Genomic DNA, 18,362 nt, shown 5'->3' with positions numbered 1-18,362 from the left:
TCACCACCACCACCAGGGTCTAGACTCCATCAGGGGGTATCACCATCACCAGGGTCTAGACTCCATCAGGGGGGGTGTCAACACTACCACCAGGGTCTAGACTCCATCAGGGGGGTGTCACCACCACTCCATCAGGGGGTATCACCATCACCAGGGTCTAGACTCCATCGGGGGGGGGGGGGGGTGTCACCACCACCAGGGTCTAGACTCCATCAGGGGGTGTCACCACTACCACCAGGGTCTAGACTCCATCAGGGGGTATCACCATCACCAGGGTCTAGACTCCATCAGGGGGGGTGTCACCACCACCAGGGTCTAGACTCCATCAGGGGTTATCACCACCACCACCAGGGTCTAGACTCCATCAGGGGGGGTGTCACCACCACCAGGGTCTAGACTCCATCAGGGGGGGTACCACCACCACCAGGGTCTAGACTCCATCAGGGGTTATCACCACCACCACCAGGGTCTAGACTCCATCAGGGGGTGTCACCACCACGACCAGGGTCTAGACTCCATCAGGGGTTATCACCACCACCACCAGGGTCTAGACTCCATCAGGGGGTGTCACCACCACCACCAGGATCTAGACTCCATCAGGGGGTATCACCATCACCAGGGTCTAGACTCGATCAGGGGGTGTCACCACCACCAGGATCTAGACTCCATCAGGGGGGGTGTCACCACCACCAGGGTCTAGACTCCATCAGGGGGTATCACCACCACCAGGGTCTAGACTCCATCAGGGGGGGTACCACCACCACCAGGGTCTAGACTCCATCAGGGGTTATCACCACCACCACCAGGGTCTAGACTCCATCAGGGGGTGTCACCACCACGACCAGGGTCTAGACTCCATCAGGGGTTATCACCACCACCACCAGGGTCTAGACTCCATCAGGGGGTGTCACCACCACCACCAGGATCTAGACTCCATCAGGGGGTATCACCATCACCAGGGTCTAGACTCCATCAGGGGGTGTCACCACCACCAGGATCTAGACTCCATCAGGGGGGGTGTCACCACCACCAGGGTCTAGACTCCATCAGGGGGTATCACCACCACCAGGGTCTAGACTCCATCGGGGGGTATCACCACCACCAGGGTCTAACCATCTCGCTCCTTTAAAGTATCAAGTTACTGAAAGTTTTGTCATCCTCAAATATCACGTTGGACTCCAGGGTCTCCGTAGAATTATAAAATCCAGATGTTGATCTTTTTAATTCCTGAGTCTAACAAAATGATCTGATCGCTGAAAAGAGCTCAAAGTCCCACCACAGCTGCACAGTCTCACATAAAATAAAACTTCACTATGAATGACTGACAGTCAGCTTTTTTTTTTAAATGATAAAGACTGATGCAGAAAAAGTTTGAAGTCCGGTGGTGCTACAGAAAGAGTCGTTTGGGAGCCACAACACAAGATCCGGTTCTTACGGCTGATCTGGACCAAAAGAACGGATCATTTTAAAGAGCCGAAATTCCCATGCCAGGAGGTAGTTTCAGTTTCAATTATCCATTGAAAACTATTGTATTGAAACTCTGTGACGTTGCATGATTCACGTTTATCTGAAATCGAAACTCAAGGCTGAAAAAGGAGAAGAAAGGAGACAGAGTCCGGACTGACAGGAGGAGCAGAGAGGAGCCAAAGAATCCTTCAACTTTCTTTATCTCACTTTTTTAAACGTGAACCTGAAATCCCAACATTTTCATCTGTTATCATGGACTCTCGAAACCACGTTGCCAGTCTGAACGAGTACGCGCAGAGGAGACGATTGCCTCTCAGTTATGATTTCCTCGGTTCTGATGGTCCGGACCACAACAAAACGTAAGTTGAATTCACCTGATTGTAAACCTCTGGATTCTCGGCTGGACTCTGTCTTTAATGTCCGGGTACTGACATGACTTCATTGTGAATCAAATGAAAAAGGTTTTAAAGATAGTTCTGGGTGTTTCCTGTTTGTGAAATTTTATTTGTGTAAAAACTAAAGTTTAAAATGTGATTTAAAAAAATAGATATTTATATGTAAAAATTCTGCCATAAGTGTCACAGGGTCTGCTAAAAACTCACCTGAACACAGCTCTAGATTTAGTGAGTGAATAGAGGGCGGAGTGGGGGGGCATTACATTTAAAGAGACACACACACCAAAACAGAGCGTTCTGAGAGAGCTGGTTTATACAGGGTCACAAACCTCCTCTGGTGCTTGATTCATGTTATATTTTGACCAAAGCACAGATGTTTCATTTAGACCACAGGGGACTGTTAGAAAAGGTGGAGGAGGGGGACTGTTAGAAAAGGTGGAGGAGGAGGACTGTTTGAAAAGGTGGAGGAGAGGACTGTTTGAAAAGGTGGAGGAGAGGACTGTTTGAAAAGGTGGAGGAGAGGACTGTTTGAAAAGGTGGAGGAGGAGGACTGTTTGAAAAGGTGGAGGAGGGGACTGTTAGAAAAGGTGGAGGAGAGGACTGTTTTAAAAGGTGGAGGAGGGGGTGTGATATGTCCTCTTTAAAAGCTGTAGGTATGACATCCTTTGGACTCTTTCTCTACAGATTCACCATGAGGGCAGTCATTGGCGGTAACCTTTATCCCAACGGTGTGGGGAAGACAAAGAAGGACGCAAAACAAGACGCCGCTAAAAACGCCCTGACACATTTGTTGGAGAATGGAAACCAGGATCCCGTTGAACCTGTAAGACTCTTCTTTGCTTACTTAAGTATTTTCAGCTCAAACTAAAAAACCTTGTTATAAAAAGCGGCTTAACACTCTCTCTTGTCTCTTTACTTCGGCCTTCAGCGAGCTATGAATAACCCTTTTTTTAAATGTGCCGTAAACTGACAGCAAAGTGTTTTATTAAAGGACCAATCAGTGAGCTGTGTAGAGAGTGAGATGATAAAGGTATCTTACTATCTGATCATTAAGGAAACATGTTGAAGTGCTGGCTTCTCTGACAACAATGCAGCAGCCAGTATGTCCTCCTTCTAACTTTAGATTCTGCTCCTGAATGCTCTGGATTTGTTTGGACCAGAGAAGGTAGGCGCTTTTAAGACCCCCCCCACACGGCCGTTTTGGACGCCCCTCTGTTTGATGCTTTTGAAAAATGGAGAGAGGTTAGAACACAGAAAGGTTTACAGACCCATGCAGAGCTGGATAAACACTGAAGCTTCAGAGTCCACCACATGGTGACCTGTGTGAGCATGGACTCTAGAGAGGAGGGGGGGAGACAGCTCTCTATGATGTTTAGAATTTAGACTGCAGTACTCATTTTAAACACTGGGGGCAGAGTTACATACTGCTCCTTTAGGCTTTATTTTTTATGCCTTCTGTGATTGTACTTTTGAACTTTATTCTTATTATTAGTAGTTGTTTGATTTTCTTTATTTAATGAGTTTCACGTCATGATCTCCGTGTGTTTTTTATGATTACAGTCTAACTGTAAGTGTAACTTTCCCGTTTGTCATCGTAGCACTGTGTCTGTGGTTTGAGGCTCCTTCTGATTTTGTCATGTAAAGCTGCACTCTTCATATGAATCAGAATCATTGTTCAGCTGGTCTCTACGTACAGATATTAAATATTATAGTTGAATAATTTCAGTGATTTTTTAAATGTTCTATTTGAATGTTTCTTTTCTTTGCACTTTGAATTGCCTTGTTGTTGAAATGTGCTATAGAAATAAACTTGCCTTGCTTAAAGTAACATCTACAAGCTGATAGAAGAGAATCGAGCAGTGGTGAACGAGTGCTGCCATTTCTACGTATCATGTCATGGCCTCGTCTTTTCGTTTTTGTTTCTTGCAGAGTGTAAACGCAGCAGAAGCTTCGGCTGCAGCAGCTCATCAGACGACTCCCAGAAGCATCAACTACATCAGCTGGCTGAATGAATACGGGCAGAAGAACAGGGTGGATGTACGCGCCGTGGAGTCGGCAGGAGTGGGAGCTAACCAGTGAGTCTCTGAACTGCATCTTTCAGCTTCTTCGAGGTGTCGAGTCGCCATTTTGAATTGAATCAAATGATGCTTTGTGATGTCAGATGCTGTCACTACGTGGTGGATGATAAGACATATCCATCTGCCACCGGGGCGACAAAAAGGGAAGCCAAAGAGAGAGCAGCCAAGCTTGCACATGATGAGATAGGTAGCAGTGAAAATACACAGGTGAGTGATATCCACCAGTTAACGGTTATAACTCAGACGGACACCAAACTGTTACAACTGCAGATGAAGGTTTGAGAGACCCCCCCCCCCTGAAAGGGTCACTTCACCTGTTCAAACATGAATCTGTATTGACATTGGGTCAGCGGCAGCAGCCGTCTCGCCGCTATATTTATGTTGTTTCTCCATTATCAGCTTTCTCCATAGAGCCTGTTAGCATAGCTTCAAAGCAATATGGCAGACATTAAGTTTGGATTCTGGGAGTGAGTTCACACCCACTGATCTGTGATTGGTCTGTAGCTTCAGTGGTCAAAAATATGAGGAACTAGCGTTGTAGTTTCACCCCGCTAACCACAACAGCTTCCAGTGACACAACAATCATCATTTAGCGTCACTGGAAGCTCCTTTACAGACTCAGAAATACAAAGATTTCACATCTCAGGGGAAAATGAGGGCGGGATGCACGACCATTCAAAAATACTACCAGGTTTCTAATGATACAAAGATTAATGCTAACGGGTGAAGTATCCCTTTAAGGGTTCAACTTTGAGGCGTTCCTGTGACACAGTTTTCATGAAGCTAGGATTTACCAGCTGGACCTTGGAAGTGTTAGTGTTTAGTAACCTCCTAAAAACGTAGGCTACTGAACGTTTTGGGGTGTCAATCTTTTCACTCCAACTTCACGCTTGTTCCTGCAAGCTCCCGCTCGCAGCAGGAAATATACTGGAACATACTGTGAGGGAGCGCATGGCGTTCATATACTGTGACCACGCAATGCAGTAGACTATCTGTGAATGCACGCCACCGCTACCATCTCCGTGCACGTAATTAACCTGCTGCATTATGTTTTTTATGGCGCCAATATTGTGGCAAAACTATTTGAAAATACACACACAGATCCGCAAGTGTGTCAAAAGATCCACGAATGCGTGCACTAATCTGCAAATATGTAGACCTTTTGCAAAATGTTTATTTATTTAATGTCAGAAAAGTGTAAATCCTGAAAATAAACACAAATCATCACTTACAGCCTCTCCATTGGCTGTCGTTTTACATGTGACTTTTGCAACACTCCTGCCGTGCAGGATCCACAAAATGCGAACACGTGTTGGGGGTTTGTTGCCCTGAGCTCAGGCTCACAGGCTGCGAGGAGCTTTTCATCTTACACCAGTCGGCGGTAGCGCTCAGTGAGTTCAAGACGATCATCACTGAGACGGAAAGCGGTCGTGGGTGAAGTTTTACCGAGGAGGCTACGACGGAGCGTCCATTGGCGGCTGTAAGTACAAGTTCGTGTTTTTGAAATCGGTTTTATTGTCGGTCTTAAAAAAAACACAACACGCTGTTTCTGTGAATAAGTTACGTTTGTTTGACAGTATGCGCCACGACAAGTGTCACAAGCGATGGAACCCAACGAATGTGCGAATAGAGCTGAAAATGTCGTTACAGTACCTAGCTTGAAGCTACAAGTTTAGCATTCCTCTAACGTCAACACGTGTGCGGCTGAAACCCGAGGCGTGGCGCCTTCACGGCGTAACCTGAAACGTGTTTTGTTTTTTTGACAGTTTGAGGGAACTTGACATTATTACAGGTGAACTTGTTACTACTAGACAACGTCGGGGGGGGGGGAACTGTAATACTGAGGAACTGTGGAAACACCTGCTAGAAGTCTAAATATACATTTATGGATCTGTCACACTCAAACATGTTACAAACTTTCTCTCCTCCAGCTGGAAACAGATTTTCTTTAAATAATCTGTGTTTCCTTTCTTCTGTTAAGGTGAACGCACGTCCCCGTGATGCATTGTCCTCCATGGCTTCCTGCCCGATCTGTAACCGACAGTATCCACGCCAACGTTTGGTGATTCATGCAAGTACGTGTGGAGAGAGGTAGGCTTCTAAAAATAACTTATTACAGATGTTTATATGAGTAACACAAATGGCTCAATTGTGACTTCTAAACCGGTTTTTATTTCACAGCATCTCTGATGTCCATGGTAATGCTCTTGCACCTCTTCCTCATCACACATCAGCAGATCCATCAGAGGAAGGTGAGGTGTCTCTTTATTTGTCTCTCTTTTCCTTTCCTCTCATTCTTTCCCCTCTATGTGCAAAAGGCCACACTCTGTCCCTTCAGCATGCACCAATGCCTGCAACTAATATTATTCTCTATGTTTGATTTCTAGTCTAACTAGGCTTATATGCTACATGCTAACATGTCCTTTGCTCTGTCAGACTGGAGGACCGTTGCAGATCCCAAAAGAGCTCTCTGGCTTTTCACTCAAGGGGTGCTGAGAAGTAAGAGGAGGGCTGAAGTGAATCGTTTCTCAGTGGACTTAAGAAAAGACCTGAAGGAGCAGGACAGGTCCTATGTGAGCTTCTATAAGCGCAGAAATGTGGAATGGGCGTCACCACTGAAATGCATACTGGAAGGTACACTGTGGGCCTTTTTGGGTGTGTCAAGAGGAAATGATGTTTTTTTGGGACAAATATTATGTGTCTTACATATATTTTTGCTGTTTAAGACTTTAATGTGCTAAGTGTCCTCCGTCTTTCCCGTAGGGGATGCTGCTATAGGAAAGGGTGTTAACCGACACGTTATGTCAACACTGATGCTGAAGTTGAGAACTGGATTCCACCTTAATCTTGGTGAGTGCTCATTCCATATTCAGATTCTGGCATTTCAAATGAACAAGTTGTCATTGACTTATGGACATCGTTGTAGCATTATCATTTTAAGATGACAGAATAAGTACCGCTGTTTAAAATAATATAATAATAATAATAATAATAATTCTATATCTGTACTCATTGCTCTTGCACCAAAACTCCAAGTCAAATTCCTTGTATGTGTAAACCTACTTAGAATAAACCTGATTCTGATACCATGGATATATACTCTCTAATCAGGATATGGTGACATCACAAGGCTATTCGATGGACAGCAGGACCACCTGGTGCCTGCAAACTCTATTGTTATGCTGGACAACGAGCTCTTTCTGATGGCAGGGCGAATGATGGGGCATTGCTTCATGTATGGTGGTCCTGGTTTCCCCGGTGTCAGCCCAGCCATCACACATGTTCTGTGTGGTGGTTCCATTGACAGCGCCACAGTCGTGATTGAAGACTGTCCTGATTTGGACATCCGTGAAACAATACAGCTGGTAAGGTGCTTATGGCTGGAGGGCGCCATGTCTCTGCCTACTTCACCAATCTGATAGAATACTGTCACCTTTCCCGGCTTTTCAAGTGGCTTTTCAAAAAGTGTCTAACACTGTTTTATTTACATTTTTCTTCAAGGTGACAGAAAATTCTGAACTCGAAGGTGAAGAGCGTGACAGCGTTGTCAACCTTTGCATGGCGTGGGACCTTCCTCTTCCAACGCTGAATAACAGGAAGTGGCTTCATGACAAGCTGCTCTTGCATGCGGTAAAATTCACTCTGCTTGCTGTGTTAAAAGGTTAACTTTTAGTTTTACATACAGGAGCATCTAAACAGTTTAGAATATCATGAAAGTGTTCTTTTTTTTCTGTCATTTTAATGTATTTCTTATTTCTTTAAATCTTGATGATTGCTTTGATAACGGCCTTCAGCACGTCTGTATTGTTGGGTTTAACTTCTTGGAATAAAATAACAGAAAAAAAAGAACTTTTCCACAATATTCTGAATTGTTTAGATGCACTCGTAATGTCGTCATGCTGATAATATTGGCGTTTTTGTTCATCCAGACTTGTAACGCTGTTTTACGCAGGTTATTGGGCGATCTGCTAGACAAGTGAAGCAGTTAAGAAAGGGGCTCAAGGAGACGGGCATTTGGTTACTCCTCTCCAACAGAGCAGATGTGGTCAAGCTGCTCTTCCCTTGTGAGAAAGAAGCTGAGATCACACCTCAGGTAGATGAGATCTAACTACATATCATCAAGTACTGGACGTCAGTTAAACACTTCTGTGTGTATCAATTATCAACTTTAAGCTAATTTAAGATTCCTTTTTGAACACCTCGTCCCCATGTTTTATTCCCAAGTATAAGCACGTCTTAAGACCAGTCTCTGTCTGTGCAGATGATTCTTTCACACATCACATGGCCAACGATGAATCCAGTTTCAACTCGGGTCACGGCTTACTTTCGGACTTTTATTGAACAAGGTGTGTTTTTTTATATTGCCTGTCAGTTTACTGATGCCTTTTTACTTCTTTCCATCCTTCCTTTCTTCAAGTACCATTTGAATGACTGAAAAGAGAGGACGTGTCTCACCAGTGTGTACTGTCTTGTCCACAGCCTCTTCAGAGCATCTGAAGGATCTGCTGCGGTTCTGGGTTGGTTGGGAGGTCCCACCCGAGGAACTGATCGTAAAGGTGGCAAGCGGCCGTCTCCCAAGGGCCGCCACCTGCTTTTTGACCATCACGTTGCCTGACCATCACACAACCTACGAAGACTTTGAGTCTCACATGGTCGCTGCCATCACTTCCTGCGACACGGGCTTTGGTCGTATTTAGATGCAAAATCAAGGAAAAAGTTGGACTCTGGTCCCTAATGGTTAATGTTTTATCATGAGGGCTCTCCTGAAAGATTTTGGATTAGAGCAGGTCACGGTTTTAACCATTTACCATAACATCCCAGGTTCTGACTGTTGTAGCCTACATGTACCTGACATTAGTCCCAAAGTTTGGATGTTTATTTCCCCTTGTTGTACACATTACACAGTAACTGTGAGTAAACGGAACAAACACTTCAATAAAACCATCTATTGGCTGAGCAAGCTCTTGTTTCTGACATTAAGTTTTACCTGTCAACATGACAAATAAAATAAGTAATATTATCAACAGTTCTTTGTCATGCCTTCACACTCAAATTACCAAGATGCAGTTTTTTTTTTCACATTGCTTCATGGGTAACTTCTGCTCAAGTAAAGTAACTGAATTCTTCCTCGACCATTGATGTCGCCTTAACAGTTATTTGTTTCTTTTCTTTTTTAGATTTATTTTTTGACTTTTTGTGCCTTTAGTTGAGAGACAGGAAGGTGGACAGAGTCGGAAATAAGAGAGAGAGAGCGAGAGAGAGAGAGGGGAATGACATGCGGGAGAGAACCCACAGGCCAGACCTGAACCCGGGCTGCCTGCCCGGAGGACCACAGCCCCCATACGCGTGCGCGCCAACCTCCCACCTTTTTAAGGACCAGTAAAAACTTCAAAATTCACAAGTTGGAGTATTACCTGACGTAGTTTATGTGGTCTAACAAAACACCAACATCTCTTAAGCTTGTGTTAACCACAGACCTTATTTCAGGCGTCTAGGGGCGGCTGTTACTTACTTACTTCTGGGTTTTAGGACTCATTCCTGTGGTGCACTATGGACACTACGGCTATGTTCATAAAGTTATATGTTCATGCCCTACTTATTAAATCTTGCTCTTAATTAACAGCATGTCTTACTACTGTAAGGACTTCACTGTAGGAAAAAGTCATATGGTTTGTGCATTATAAAGTGTCCTAAGGAAAGCAGAGCCCAAAAGGTAGACATCAGTTGTTTCAAAAGGTAATGATGATTTGTGAAAGTCCAGAATCTTTTTCTTTACTGCCTATAATAAGATTTTTTTATGGCTGTTATATACATTAGGTGTTACTGAATGAGGTAATCTTATCAGACACTGGATATACAGCCTCATGCACTATATATAAGAAATAGGTAAACCCATCTTTACTTAAGCTTAGTCAGACTTAAAATGCTTTTGAAGAGTCTTAATAAGATTCTAGCCGGGCATCTTCTTTTCTTTCATCAAAGATTTTTCTTTGGTTCCCAGAAATGTCCTTTTTCTCTTTGTCTTTGTCTTTGTCTTTGTCTGAGTGTGTTCTCAGAGAAAAGACACCTACGTGTGCAAACGGGTAGTCAAAAAAAAATAAGTGGGGAAAAATGGATTCGAGCAAACATAGAGCTCTCGTTGATGCTTTGCTCCAAGACGAGGACGGGGTGAAATATAAACAGCGGCGGTAAAGCCTCCTACTCGATTTGATTGGCTGCTTCTGCCAAAAGTGACGAGCGCTGTGATTCCGAGTCTTGAGCTGAAAAGTTTAAAATGTTCTAACTTTTATGCACGCCAAAAACCGCTAGAAAAAGGCGTCGCACAGAGAGAAGAGCGCCCAGTAAGCCTGCTGAACCAGAGAAAAACAAGGGTTCTGCGGGTCTCTGAGTGATCGGGTTCTAACAGGGACATTGGACATCCAATAATTTTACCTTGCATCGTGTCACCTTTTGTCTCCGTTTTAGAGTCCTACCTCATCAACAGTGCCTAAAGACGATGGAGCATCACCCATGTTGTCTGCACGCTCAGCTGCACGGTAAGGCACATATTTCTTTAAGTAATCACAGCGCAGGAAGTAAATACTAAAAGATCTGTCCTCATGTCCTCACTCGTCTTGCCTCAGGACATTGAATGAATCATCACCACAGAGCACATCAGGCAGCACCAGTGACTCGATCGTTTTTGCTCATTCATCAAACTCTTCCGGGGCTCAGGTGTGTTCTTTCAACATCTTAAATGTCCACACCTTTTTAAAAATGACTCATGATATTTAAAAAACCACAGCAGAGCAGCAGCAGCTTTTTAAAACCAAGACAGGAAAGTTTCAGGAAAGATGTGTAGAGAGTGAAATGATAAAGGTATCTTACTATCTGATCATTAAGGAAACATGTTGAAGTGCTGGCTTCTCTGACAACAATGCAGCAGCCAGTATGTCCTCCTTCTAACTTTAGATTCTGCTCCTGAATGCTCTGGATTTGTTTGGACCAGAGAAGGTAGACGCTTTTAAGACCCCCCCCACACGGCCGTTTTGGACGCCCCTCTGTTTGTCAGATATGAGAGCAGTTATCAGGTCAACAGGTGTTGCAGCGATGGAAGCGGGCAAGAGAAGTGGTTCAGATAGAAGTGATTGTACCCGACCTAAAAAGCCTCTGCATGTTTCTAATAAGCTCCACGAGCAGAAACGTGCTCAAACTAGGATCAATATTGGAGATGCTTTTGAAAAATGGAGAGAGGTTAGAACACAGAAAGGTTTACAGACCCATGCAGAGCTGGATAAACACTGAAGCTTCAGAGTCCACCACATGGTGACCTGTGAGAGCATCGACTCTAGAGAGGAGGGGGGGAGACAGCTCTCTATAATGTTTAGAATTTAGACTGGAGTACCCATTTTAAACACTAGGGGTCAGAATTACATACTGCTCCTTTAACTTTTTTTTTAATTGTAGACGTCCTCGGGTTTTTCTGAAGTTGGAGCATCGAGCAGGTATTCAACTAAACTTCAATCTGATGTATTGACTGGAGGATTACAAAGATTGTAAAGCTCTATTCATTTCCTTTAATTATTATTTCTAATAATTAAAAGTGAATCTTTTTCATCGTCACCAAGAATGCAGCGATACCCAAACATCTCCGGAGTAGGCACTGCTTCCCCCAGCCCGTCTATGGAAGAGGTTTGTACTTCCTGTCCAATCTTAATATCTGTGTTTTAGTTCAGAGTAAAATCAACACTTTCATAATCAGCTTGTGTTCCGTTCTGGTTTCAAAGCACTGAAACGGCACTTTGAAAGGTTTTTATTGACCTCTTATTGGCTGCTCAGTCTGATGATTCAGCCGCTCTTATGTCTTTATGTCTCACAGCCACTTTATCCACAGTAGACCCATGCAGAAAAAACCTGCAGTTCCTCGAGTGTCCACTTGAGGCTGGCTGCAAAAACAAAGGAATCCCCGACATGTTCAGGGGGGATTTGTTTTTTGGTTGTTGTGTTTGTTTGCCAGGAGGCTTGAGGCTCATCGATGCTCGACGTCTGCGTTCATTTCTGCCGTATTTATAGAAGCTCATGGATATGGACCAAATGTTGCAATACCACTGAAAATCGTGGGGGCAGTATCGAGCCGCGTGGCCAACAGTTCAAGCAAGGCCAACAATACACAACGAAGAAGAATACTTGTGAAAATGTTTGAACTTTCTGATTACAGATTATGTGAGCTGGTTATGATCTGTAGATATAAATATGATGTTAGCTCGCCCGGGCGCCGACAACTACAACTACTACATGTCAGGTCTGTGAGACAGCGCCCTCTAGTGGATACTTTTTTAAACATCCATCCCAACATAAAGGACCCGTGGGAGTATATTAGTAGTGACAGTTATATCGTTTAAAACAAACATCTCCATTTCCATATGGAGAGGAAGCAAAAATGAGCCTTTAAAGTCCGCCTAAGCTCCGCCTCTTCGCCTGTTGGGCGGCTGTGGTTCAGTGGTAGTCGGACACCTCTCGACCAGAAGGTTGGGGGCTCCTGCAGCCACATCTCTGCTGTGTCCTTTGGCAAGACACTTTACCCCCCAAAAAATAGAATTTTCTAACCGTGTTCTCTCCTTCAGCTCTGCCGTGAAACAGACAGGTTGAAAGTTCAGACGGGTGACGGCCAACATGCCAAACAGCCAAACCCACACCATCACAGTGGCTTCTTCCCCCTTTTTCAAACAACTCAACACAGAGCAGGTTTCAAAACTGAATATATCTTCTTTCTTTATTCTCTAAGGACGTCAATCAGAAGAAAAAGAATGAGACGTCTTCCTCAAGAAGGTGAGAAAAACAACGTGTTTGATGTTTGCACTCTTCCATCTTTATTGTTTCCTCATATCATCTGAAATATTTTAATGTGCTTTACTTTTTACAGCTTTACCGCAGACTTTGATACCATCCAGAACATTAGCAGTGGAGCTTATGGTTGTGTGTTCAAGGCCAGAGAAAAACTATTGGAAAAGGATTGTGCTGTGAAGATCGTCCTCCATCTGAAGTATGCAGACGTCTGGTTCATGAGCAGCTTTTGTCAGAAAGTATTTTGTCAACAGTTTCATTATTTTTCTTCTCGTATCCATCAGGAAATCTCTTCAAGAGGTGCTTACTTTATCAGAGCTCCTACACCCGAACGTCGTCCGCTACTTCACATGTTGGACAGAAGATTCAGGATACCAGTGGGAGGATTTAGTTGGCAGGGACAGCTCTTTCCTGTAAGTCTCATGCAAACATCTCATCTTCAGTTTTTAATTTCAGATTAAAAGACAGTAACGTAATCTTCTCATTTTACAGGTCGTCAAACAACTCAAAGTTCCTCTACATTCAGATGGAGTTATGTGACACCAAAACCCTGAAGGACTGGATTCAAGAGAAGAACACTGAGTCTCTGACAGACTTGAAGAGAGGAGAACAAAGTCTCCACATCGCTGAACAAATATTCAGTGGAGTCGAGTACATTCATCTCAAGAAGAAAATCCACAGGGACCTGAAGGTAACCCCTCACTCAGTGCAGCTGTGTTCAGCTGAGACAAAGCTGAAGAGTTGTTAGAGTGAAAAAATGAGAGTCTGCTGAGAGTTGGTGGTAACTGCGCCACAGTTTTAATGAGAGAGGTCGTGCTCACATGCTCATGACCCGAGGTTAAATCAGTCCAGAGCTCCATTAGCATGAGAGTGCTCCATGTAGAGGAAAGCTGCAGAGAGCTTCTCTCCACACTCAACAAGAGCAAACTAGACCTGAGGTTAAATGATGAGCACGTTTTGGAGCGATTAGCGACTGCGATCCGTTCTAACACTTCTTGTAAATGATACCAGCAGCTATCTGATATTTATTTAGCAGTGTAGTAGCAGCCACACTCCGACATCTGTCCTGACACAGTCTTTGGTTTTCATTGCACAGTGTAGCACCCGAAGAAAGATCCTCCTGCAAACTAGAGGCAAAGCCCGTCAGAGACTCTCAATCGATCAGTTATCTAATAAAATCTTTGAGTACATACAGGTTCCTTTTTCTAACATCTGTTTTTTGTTTTTTACCGGTTAGCCTGCAAACATCCTGTTTGGCCTGGAGGGACAGGTGAAGATCGGGGACTTTGGTCTGGTCACCGGAGATGACACTTTGAACAAAACGACATACGTAGGAACCCCCAATTACATGGCCCCTGAACAAGTGAGATGGTCTGAGATCGTAGTGACTGGAGATTGAACTAGAAGCTGAAGCTTTGAGCGATAACATCAGACTATTAAAGCTGCATTATATTTTTCTCCATCACAGAAAACTGGGCGGACTTATGATCGAAAGGTGGACATATATGCTCTGGGTTTGGTTTTCTTGGAACTCCTGTGGAAACTCCCGACTGGCCATGAAAAAGTAGAGGTGAGTGTTTCATCGAAGAACTTCATATGACAGTGTGTCGTTTTCTGATTACAGATGTACACACCTTCTCTACAGAATAACAAGCACAGACGCTTTTTTATATGTTTATATGTTTTTGGGCGAAGCTAACTGAAGCTAACTGAAACCAACTACAGCAAATTAAAGCTAACTAAAGCTACCTGAAGCTATTTGAAGCTATCTGAATCGAACTAGAGCTAACTGGAGCTACCTGATGCCATCTTAAATGAACTACAGCTAACTGGAGCTATCTGAAGCTAACTGAAGCTAACTAGAGCTAACTGAAGCTACCTGAAGCAATATGAAACCAACTAGAGCTACCTGAAGCTATCTGAAGCTAACTAGAGCTACCTGAAGCTATCTGAAGCTAATTGCATCTAACTGAAACTATCTGAAACCAACTAGAGCTACCTGAAGCTATCTGAAGCTAACTAGAGCTACCTGAAGCTATCTGAAGCTAATTGCATCTAACTGAAACTATCTGAAACCAACTAGAGCTACCTGAAACTATCTGAAGCTAACTAGAGCTACCTGAAGCTAACTGCATCTAACTGAAAGTATCTGAAACCAACTAGAGCTACCTGAAGCTATCTGAAGCTAACTGCATCTAACTGAAACTATCTGAAGCTAACTAGAGCTAACTGGAGCTAACTGAAGCTAACTCAAACCATCTAGCGCTAACTGGAGCTGACTGAAGTTTTCTGGCGCTAACTGGAGCTAACTGAAGCTTAGCTGATATTTGTGGAAGTTAAAGAAATTCTGACTTCAAACCAAAGAAGAACAGAGAGATGATAATCAAAGTTCACTTTGCTCCGACATGTAATCAGTCTCTCTCTCTCTCTGAATCTCACGATTAACTATTGAAATTCAGCATTTAATCCTAACACCAGCTCCTGTAATGTGTAGTGTGAGTTTAACATGAGTTTACTGTTTTTATTGGTAACATTGAACGCAGCATAATATGAATATTTAGTAACTTTCAAGCCAGCTAACCTGTTTTGTTTTTGTCCTTCTTCTCTCCCTACATGAACATCAGGTGTTTGAAAAGGCCAAGCGCCAGGAGTTTCCCCCTGAGTTTGCTCGGAGGTTCTTCTCAGAGGTAGATCGCAATGTTCTTCTAGTCCAAAAACAAAACCAGAATAAGTCCCACTGCAGAAAGTGTTGTGTTAATGTCTTTACATTTAGCCTCCAAAAGGCGTGCTCAGCGGCACATCGTCAGCTTAGCTTCTGTGACTCCTGATTGACTGTTCTGAGAAGACGTGAAAAAGCATGTTTTAGTTCAGTATTTGTAATAGAGCTCAACAGTGTTGTTCTGGAAGTAAAAATCCTGTTCGTTTTCTCCATAGTGGATTTGATGATTAGCGATGATGTCATAAACCACTACAGGTAGACTGACCATGAGCTCCCTGAGTGTGAGACGATGGATTCTGCTCATGTAGGAGACACAAGTCTGTATGATATCAACCTTAAAGAGAAACATGGTTTATTTATGATATCAGGGAAAAGAACTACACTACCCATGACCATAGAGTGTCACAGCGCTGTCTCTGATTGGTGGAGCTACCTGTTACCATGGCAATGTTTCCCGCCCCTCGGCACTGCATGCAAACAGATAGTTATGCTTGCAGGCCTAACAGTATAAACACGACTAAAGTTACATTGAAGAACAGGGATAATTCGCAATGCATTGTGGGATATGTAGTCCCTCGACTCAGGAAGAAAACTATCCATACAGTCTTGTACCTTTGCCTTCTCCTCCGTTTTAAAGCTGTTTTGGCGCCAAATCAAATACTGTCTACTGTAGTCAAGGGTATAGGGGTAGCTTGTTGTCATGGTTACAGGCTTAGGTCTCTTGACGACGTAGGATTTGAACGGGGTAATTTACTTCCTGAACCTTACTTCCGCCGAAAAAGAGGGCGGTCACTGTTGAGCTCTTTTGTCTCATCAGCAGGTTTTATTTATTTTTATTCCGCAGGTTCAAATCATCAAGTCGATGCTGAGCAAGGAGCCAAAGGAGCGACCTGAAGCGAGCGCGGTGAGAGCCAAGCTGAAGCGGCGAGCTGAGAGAAGGCAGCAGGACATGACGGTCTGAATATCCAAGAGGAACGTCAGATTTGCACATTTCTCTTTCCTTTCGCTGATGGCTTGAGATGATTTGAGTCGCTGCCTCGTGGTGGTGGGTGGATCTGAAATGAAAATGATTTGATTGGATCTGGAGTCCAGACTTTGAGGACTCGTGACTCAACGTTACCTGGACCTGGTTGTCATGACTACACACATGACTGCAGACTTGGACGTTGAGAGCTTTTAAAACTTGATGTGTGATTTTTTTAATGCATTGAACGCCACTTATACAGGCGTGAGATATAATGGTGGAGGTTTGTTTACCTTGTGAATTCTTTTAATCCCACTTGTTGTTTGTGATCCTCTGTCAGTGTATCCATTGTCCCGTCTTCAACACGTGATGTTTGGCTGCTGTTTCAGAAAGCAGCTTCAGTTCCCACTCTGAGTCCGTTCACCCTGAAAAGAGGGGGACTCTGGGTTTTCTGTTTCAGTATGGGAGGTCACTGAAACCCGAGAAAGAGGGGTCACTTAGGGTGGTTTCACATTAGGGATCCGCTAGACCCCAAAATCCGGTTCATTTAATCAGTGTGAACACAAACGTACCGTACTCGGGTACCGTGCCTGAGTCCGCTTGAAGAGGGGGTCTCGGGTTAGATTCATGTGTACTCGAGTACGGTCTGATGAGATCTGTGCTCAAACCAGGAAGTGGACCGCTATATGTGGTCATTCTAAATGGCCCCTATCGCTTTACAAGCTGTGGCCCCCATAGCTCCAGTTAGCTCAGAGTCAGACTTTGTCAGTTTGCTGAACCTGCTTTCTGAATCCCCCCCCGGTCTCTGGATGACTTTAAGTGTTTAAATTCAGATTAAATAGAATAAAATAACCTTCTTTTATGTCAACATGAAATCATGAACTGTTTATCAAACTTTTTAAAAAGTGACTTTTCCCTGAATTCGTCATCAGCGGACTTTTGAATCATTGCTGGAAGTGTTTTGATCTTTTTACATCCTTGGGTTAATAAAATAAAGGTTCAAAGGGTAAAGTTGTCTCGTTTCTGTATGTGTATATCGGTCTATGTGCAGGTCAATCACTTCATGAAATAAGAGACCAACAGGCTTCCCCGTGCACAGGAAGTCGACCTCCTCAGAGGCTGGTCGGTTGCAGGAACATTCAGTGACAAAATAATAAACTCTGACTTTAAAGTGAGCGAACAACACGCTCTGTAGCGTCCTCCTAGCCGTAGTGAGACACGTTGTTCACTCACCATAAAGTGACAGTAAAGTTTATTCATTTTATTTAATTCATATTTCATATGGTAGCAGGTTTAGCTGAATGTTTCTGTTTCATATCTGTTGCATGGACATGTTGAGATGGTTTGCTCTTTAGGGTAGGGTTAGGGTAACCCTCAGGAGCATCTGTAACTCTGACCCCTAGTGTTTAAAATTGGTACTGCAGTCTAAATTCTAAACATCATAGAGAGCTGTCTCCCCCCCTTCTATCTGAACCACTTCTCTTGCCCGCTTCCATCGCTGCAACACCTGTTGACCTGATAACTGCTCTCATATCTGACAAACAGAGGGGCGTCCAAAACGGCCGTGTGGGGGTGTGTCTTAAAAGCGCCTACCTTCTCTGGTCCAAACAAATCCAGAGCATTCAGGAGCAGAATCTAAAGTTAGAAGGAGGACATACTGGCTGCTGCATTGTTGTCAGAGAAGCCAGCACTTCAACATGTTTCCTTAATGATCAGATAGTAAGATACCTTTATCATCTACCTCTCTACACATCTCACTGATTGGTCCTTTAATAAATCTTTTTTTCAGATGAGTAGGAGATAGATTAAAGTGATCCATTAAAACTGAATCAGATGTATTTAGTATAAAGTAAAAATGATGTCATCAGTGATAATCCTGTAACACTGATGTACATTTAGCCTCAGTTTGGGATGAT

General features: G+C 43.6%; 1 protein-coding gene across 4 annotated transcripts; it reads left to right on the top strand.

Annotated features, from left to right (window-relative positions):
* Positions 1-1,553: 1,553 nt before the first annotated feature.
* LOC132975091 (interferon-induced, double-stranded RNA-activated protein kinase-like) lies at positions 1,554-17,457 on the top strand. 4 transcript variants are annotated; one of them, XM_061039389.1, is made up of 16 exons: positions 1,554-1,826; positions 2,547-2,685; positions 3,792-3,937; positions 4,024-4,147; positions 10,406-10,476; positions 10,564-10,654; positions 11,387-11,424; positions 11,548-11,611; positions 12,705-12,748; positions 12,843-12,962; positions 13,048-13,176; positions 13,256-13,454; positions 14,001-14,126; positions 14,232-14,333; positions 15,388-15,450; positions 16,327-17,457. In XM_061039389.1, exons 1-16 carry the CDS (start codon positions 1,720-1,722, stop codon positions 16,441-16,443), a joined length of 1,680 nt encoding a protein of 559 aa, XP_060895372.1. In that variant the 5' UTR covers positions 1,554-1,719; the 3' UTR covers positions 16,444-17,457. The 4 variants fall into 4 exon arrangements, 3 of the variants coding, with proteins under 3 accessions (XP_060895372.1, XP_060895370.1, XP_060895369.1); XM_061039387.1 differs by having other exon boundaries at positions 11,524-11,611; XM_061039386.1 differs by lacking the exons at positions 10,406-10,476; positions 10,564-10,654; positions 11,387-11,424; ... (7 more) ...; positions 15,388-15,450; positions 16,327-17,457 and adding exons at positions 5,922-6,031; positions 6,122-6,192; positions 6,377-6,574; ... (4 more) ...; positions 8,202-8,286; positions 8,420-8,960 and having other exon boundaries at positions 1,556-1,826.
* The last annotated feature ends 905 nt before the right edge of the window (positions 17,458-18,362 follow it).

The sequence above is a fragment of the Labrus mixtus genome, chromosome 6 (assembly GCF_963584025.1).
Source record: "Labrus mixtus chromosome 6, fLabMix1.1, whole genome shotgun sequence".
In the NCBI taxonomy this organism is placed as follows: Eukaryota; Metazoa; Chordata; class Actinopteri; order Labriformes; family Labridae; genus Labrus; species Labrus mixtus.
This window is presented reverse-complemented; position numbering and strand designations above follow the sequence as displayed.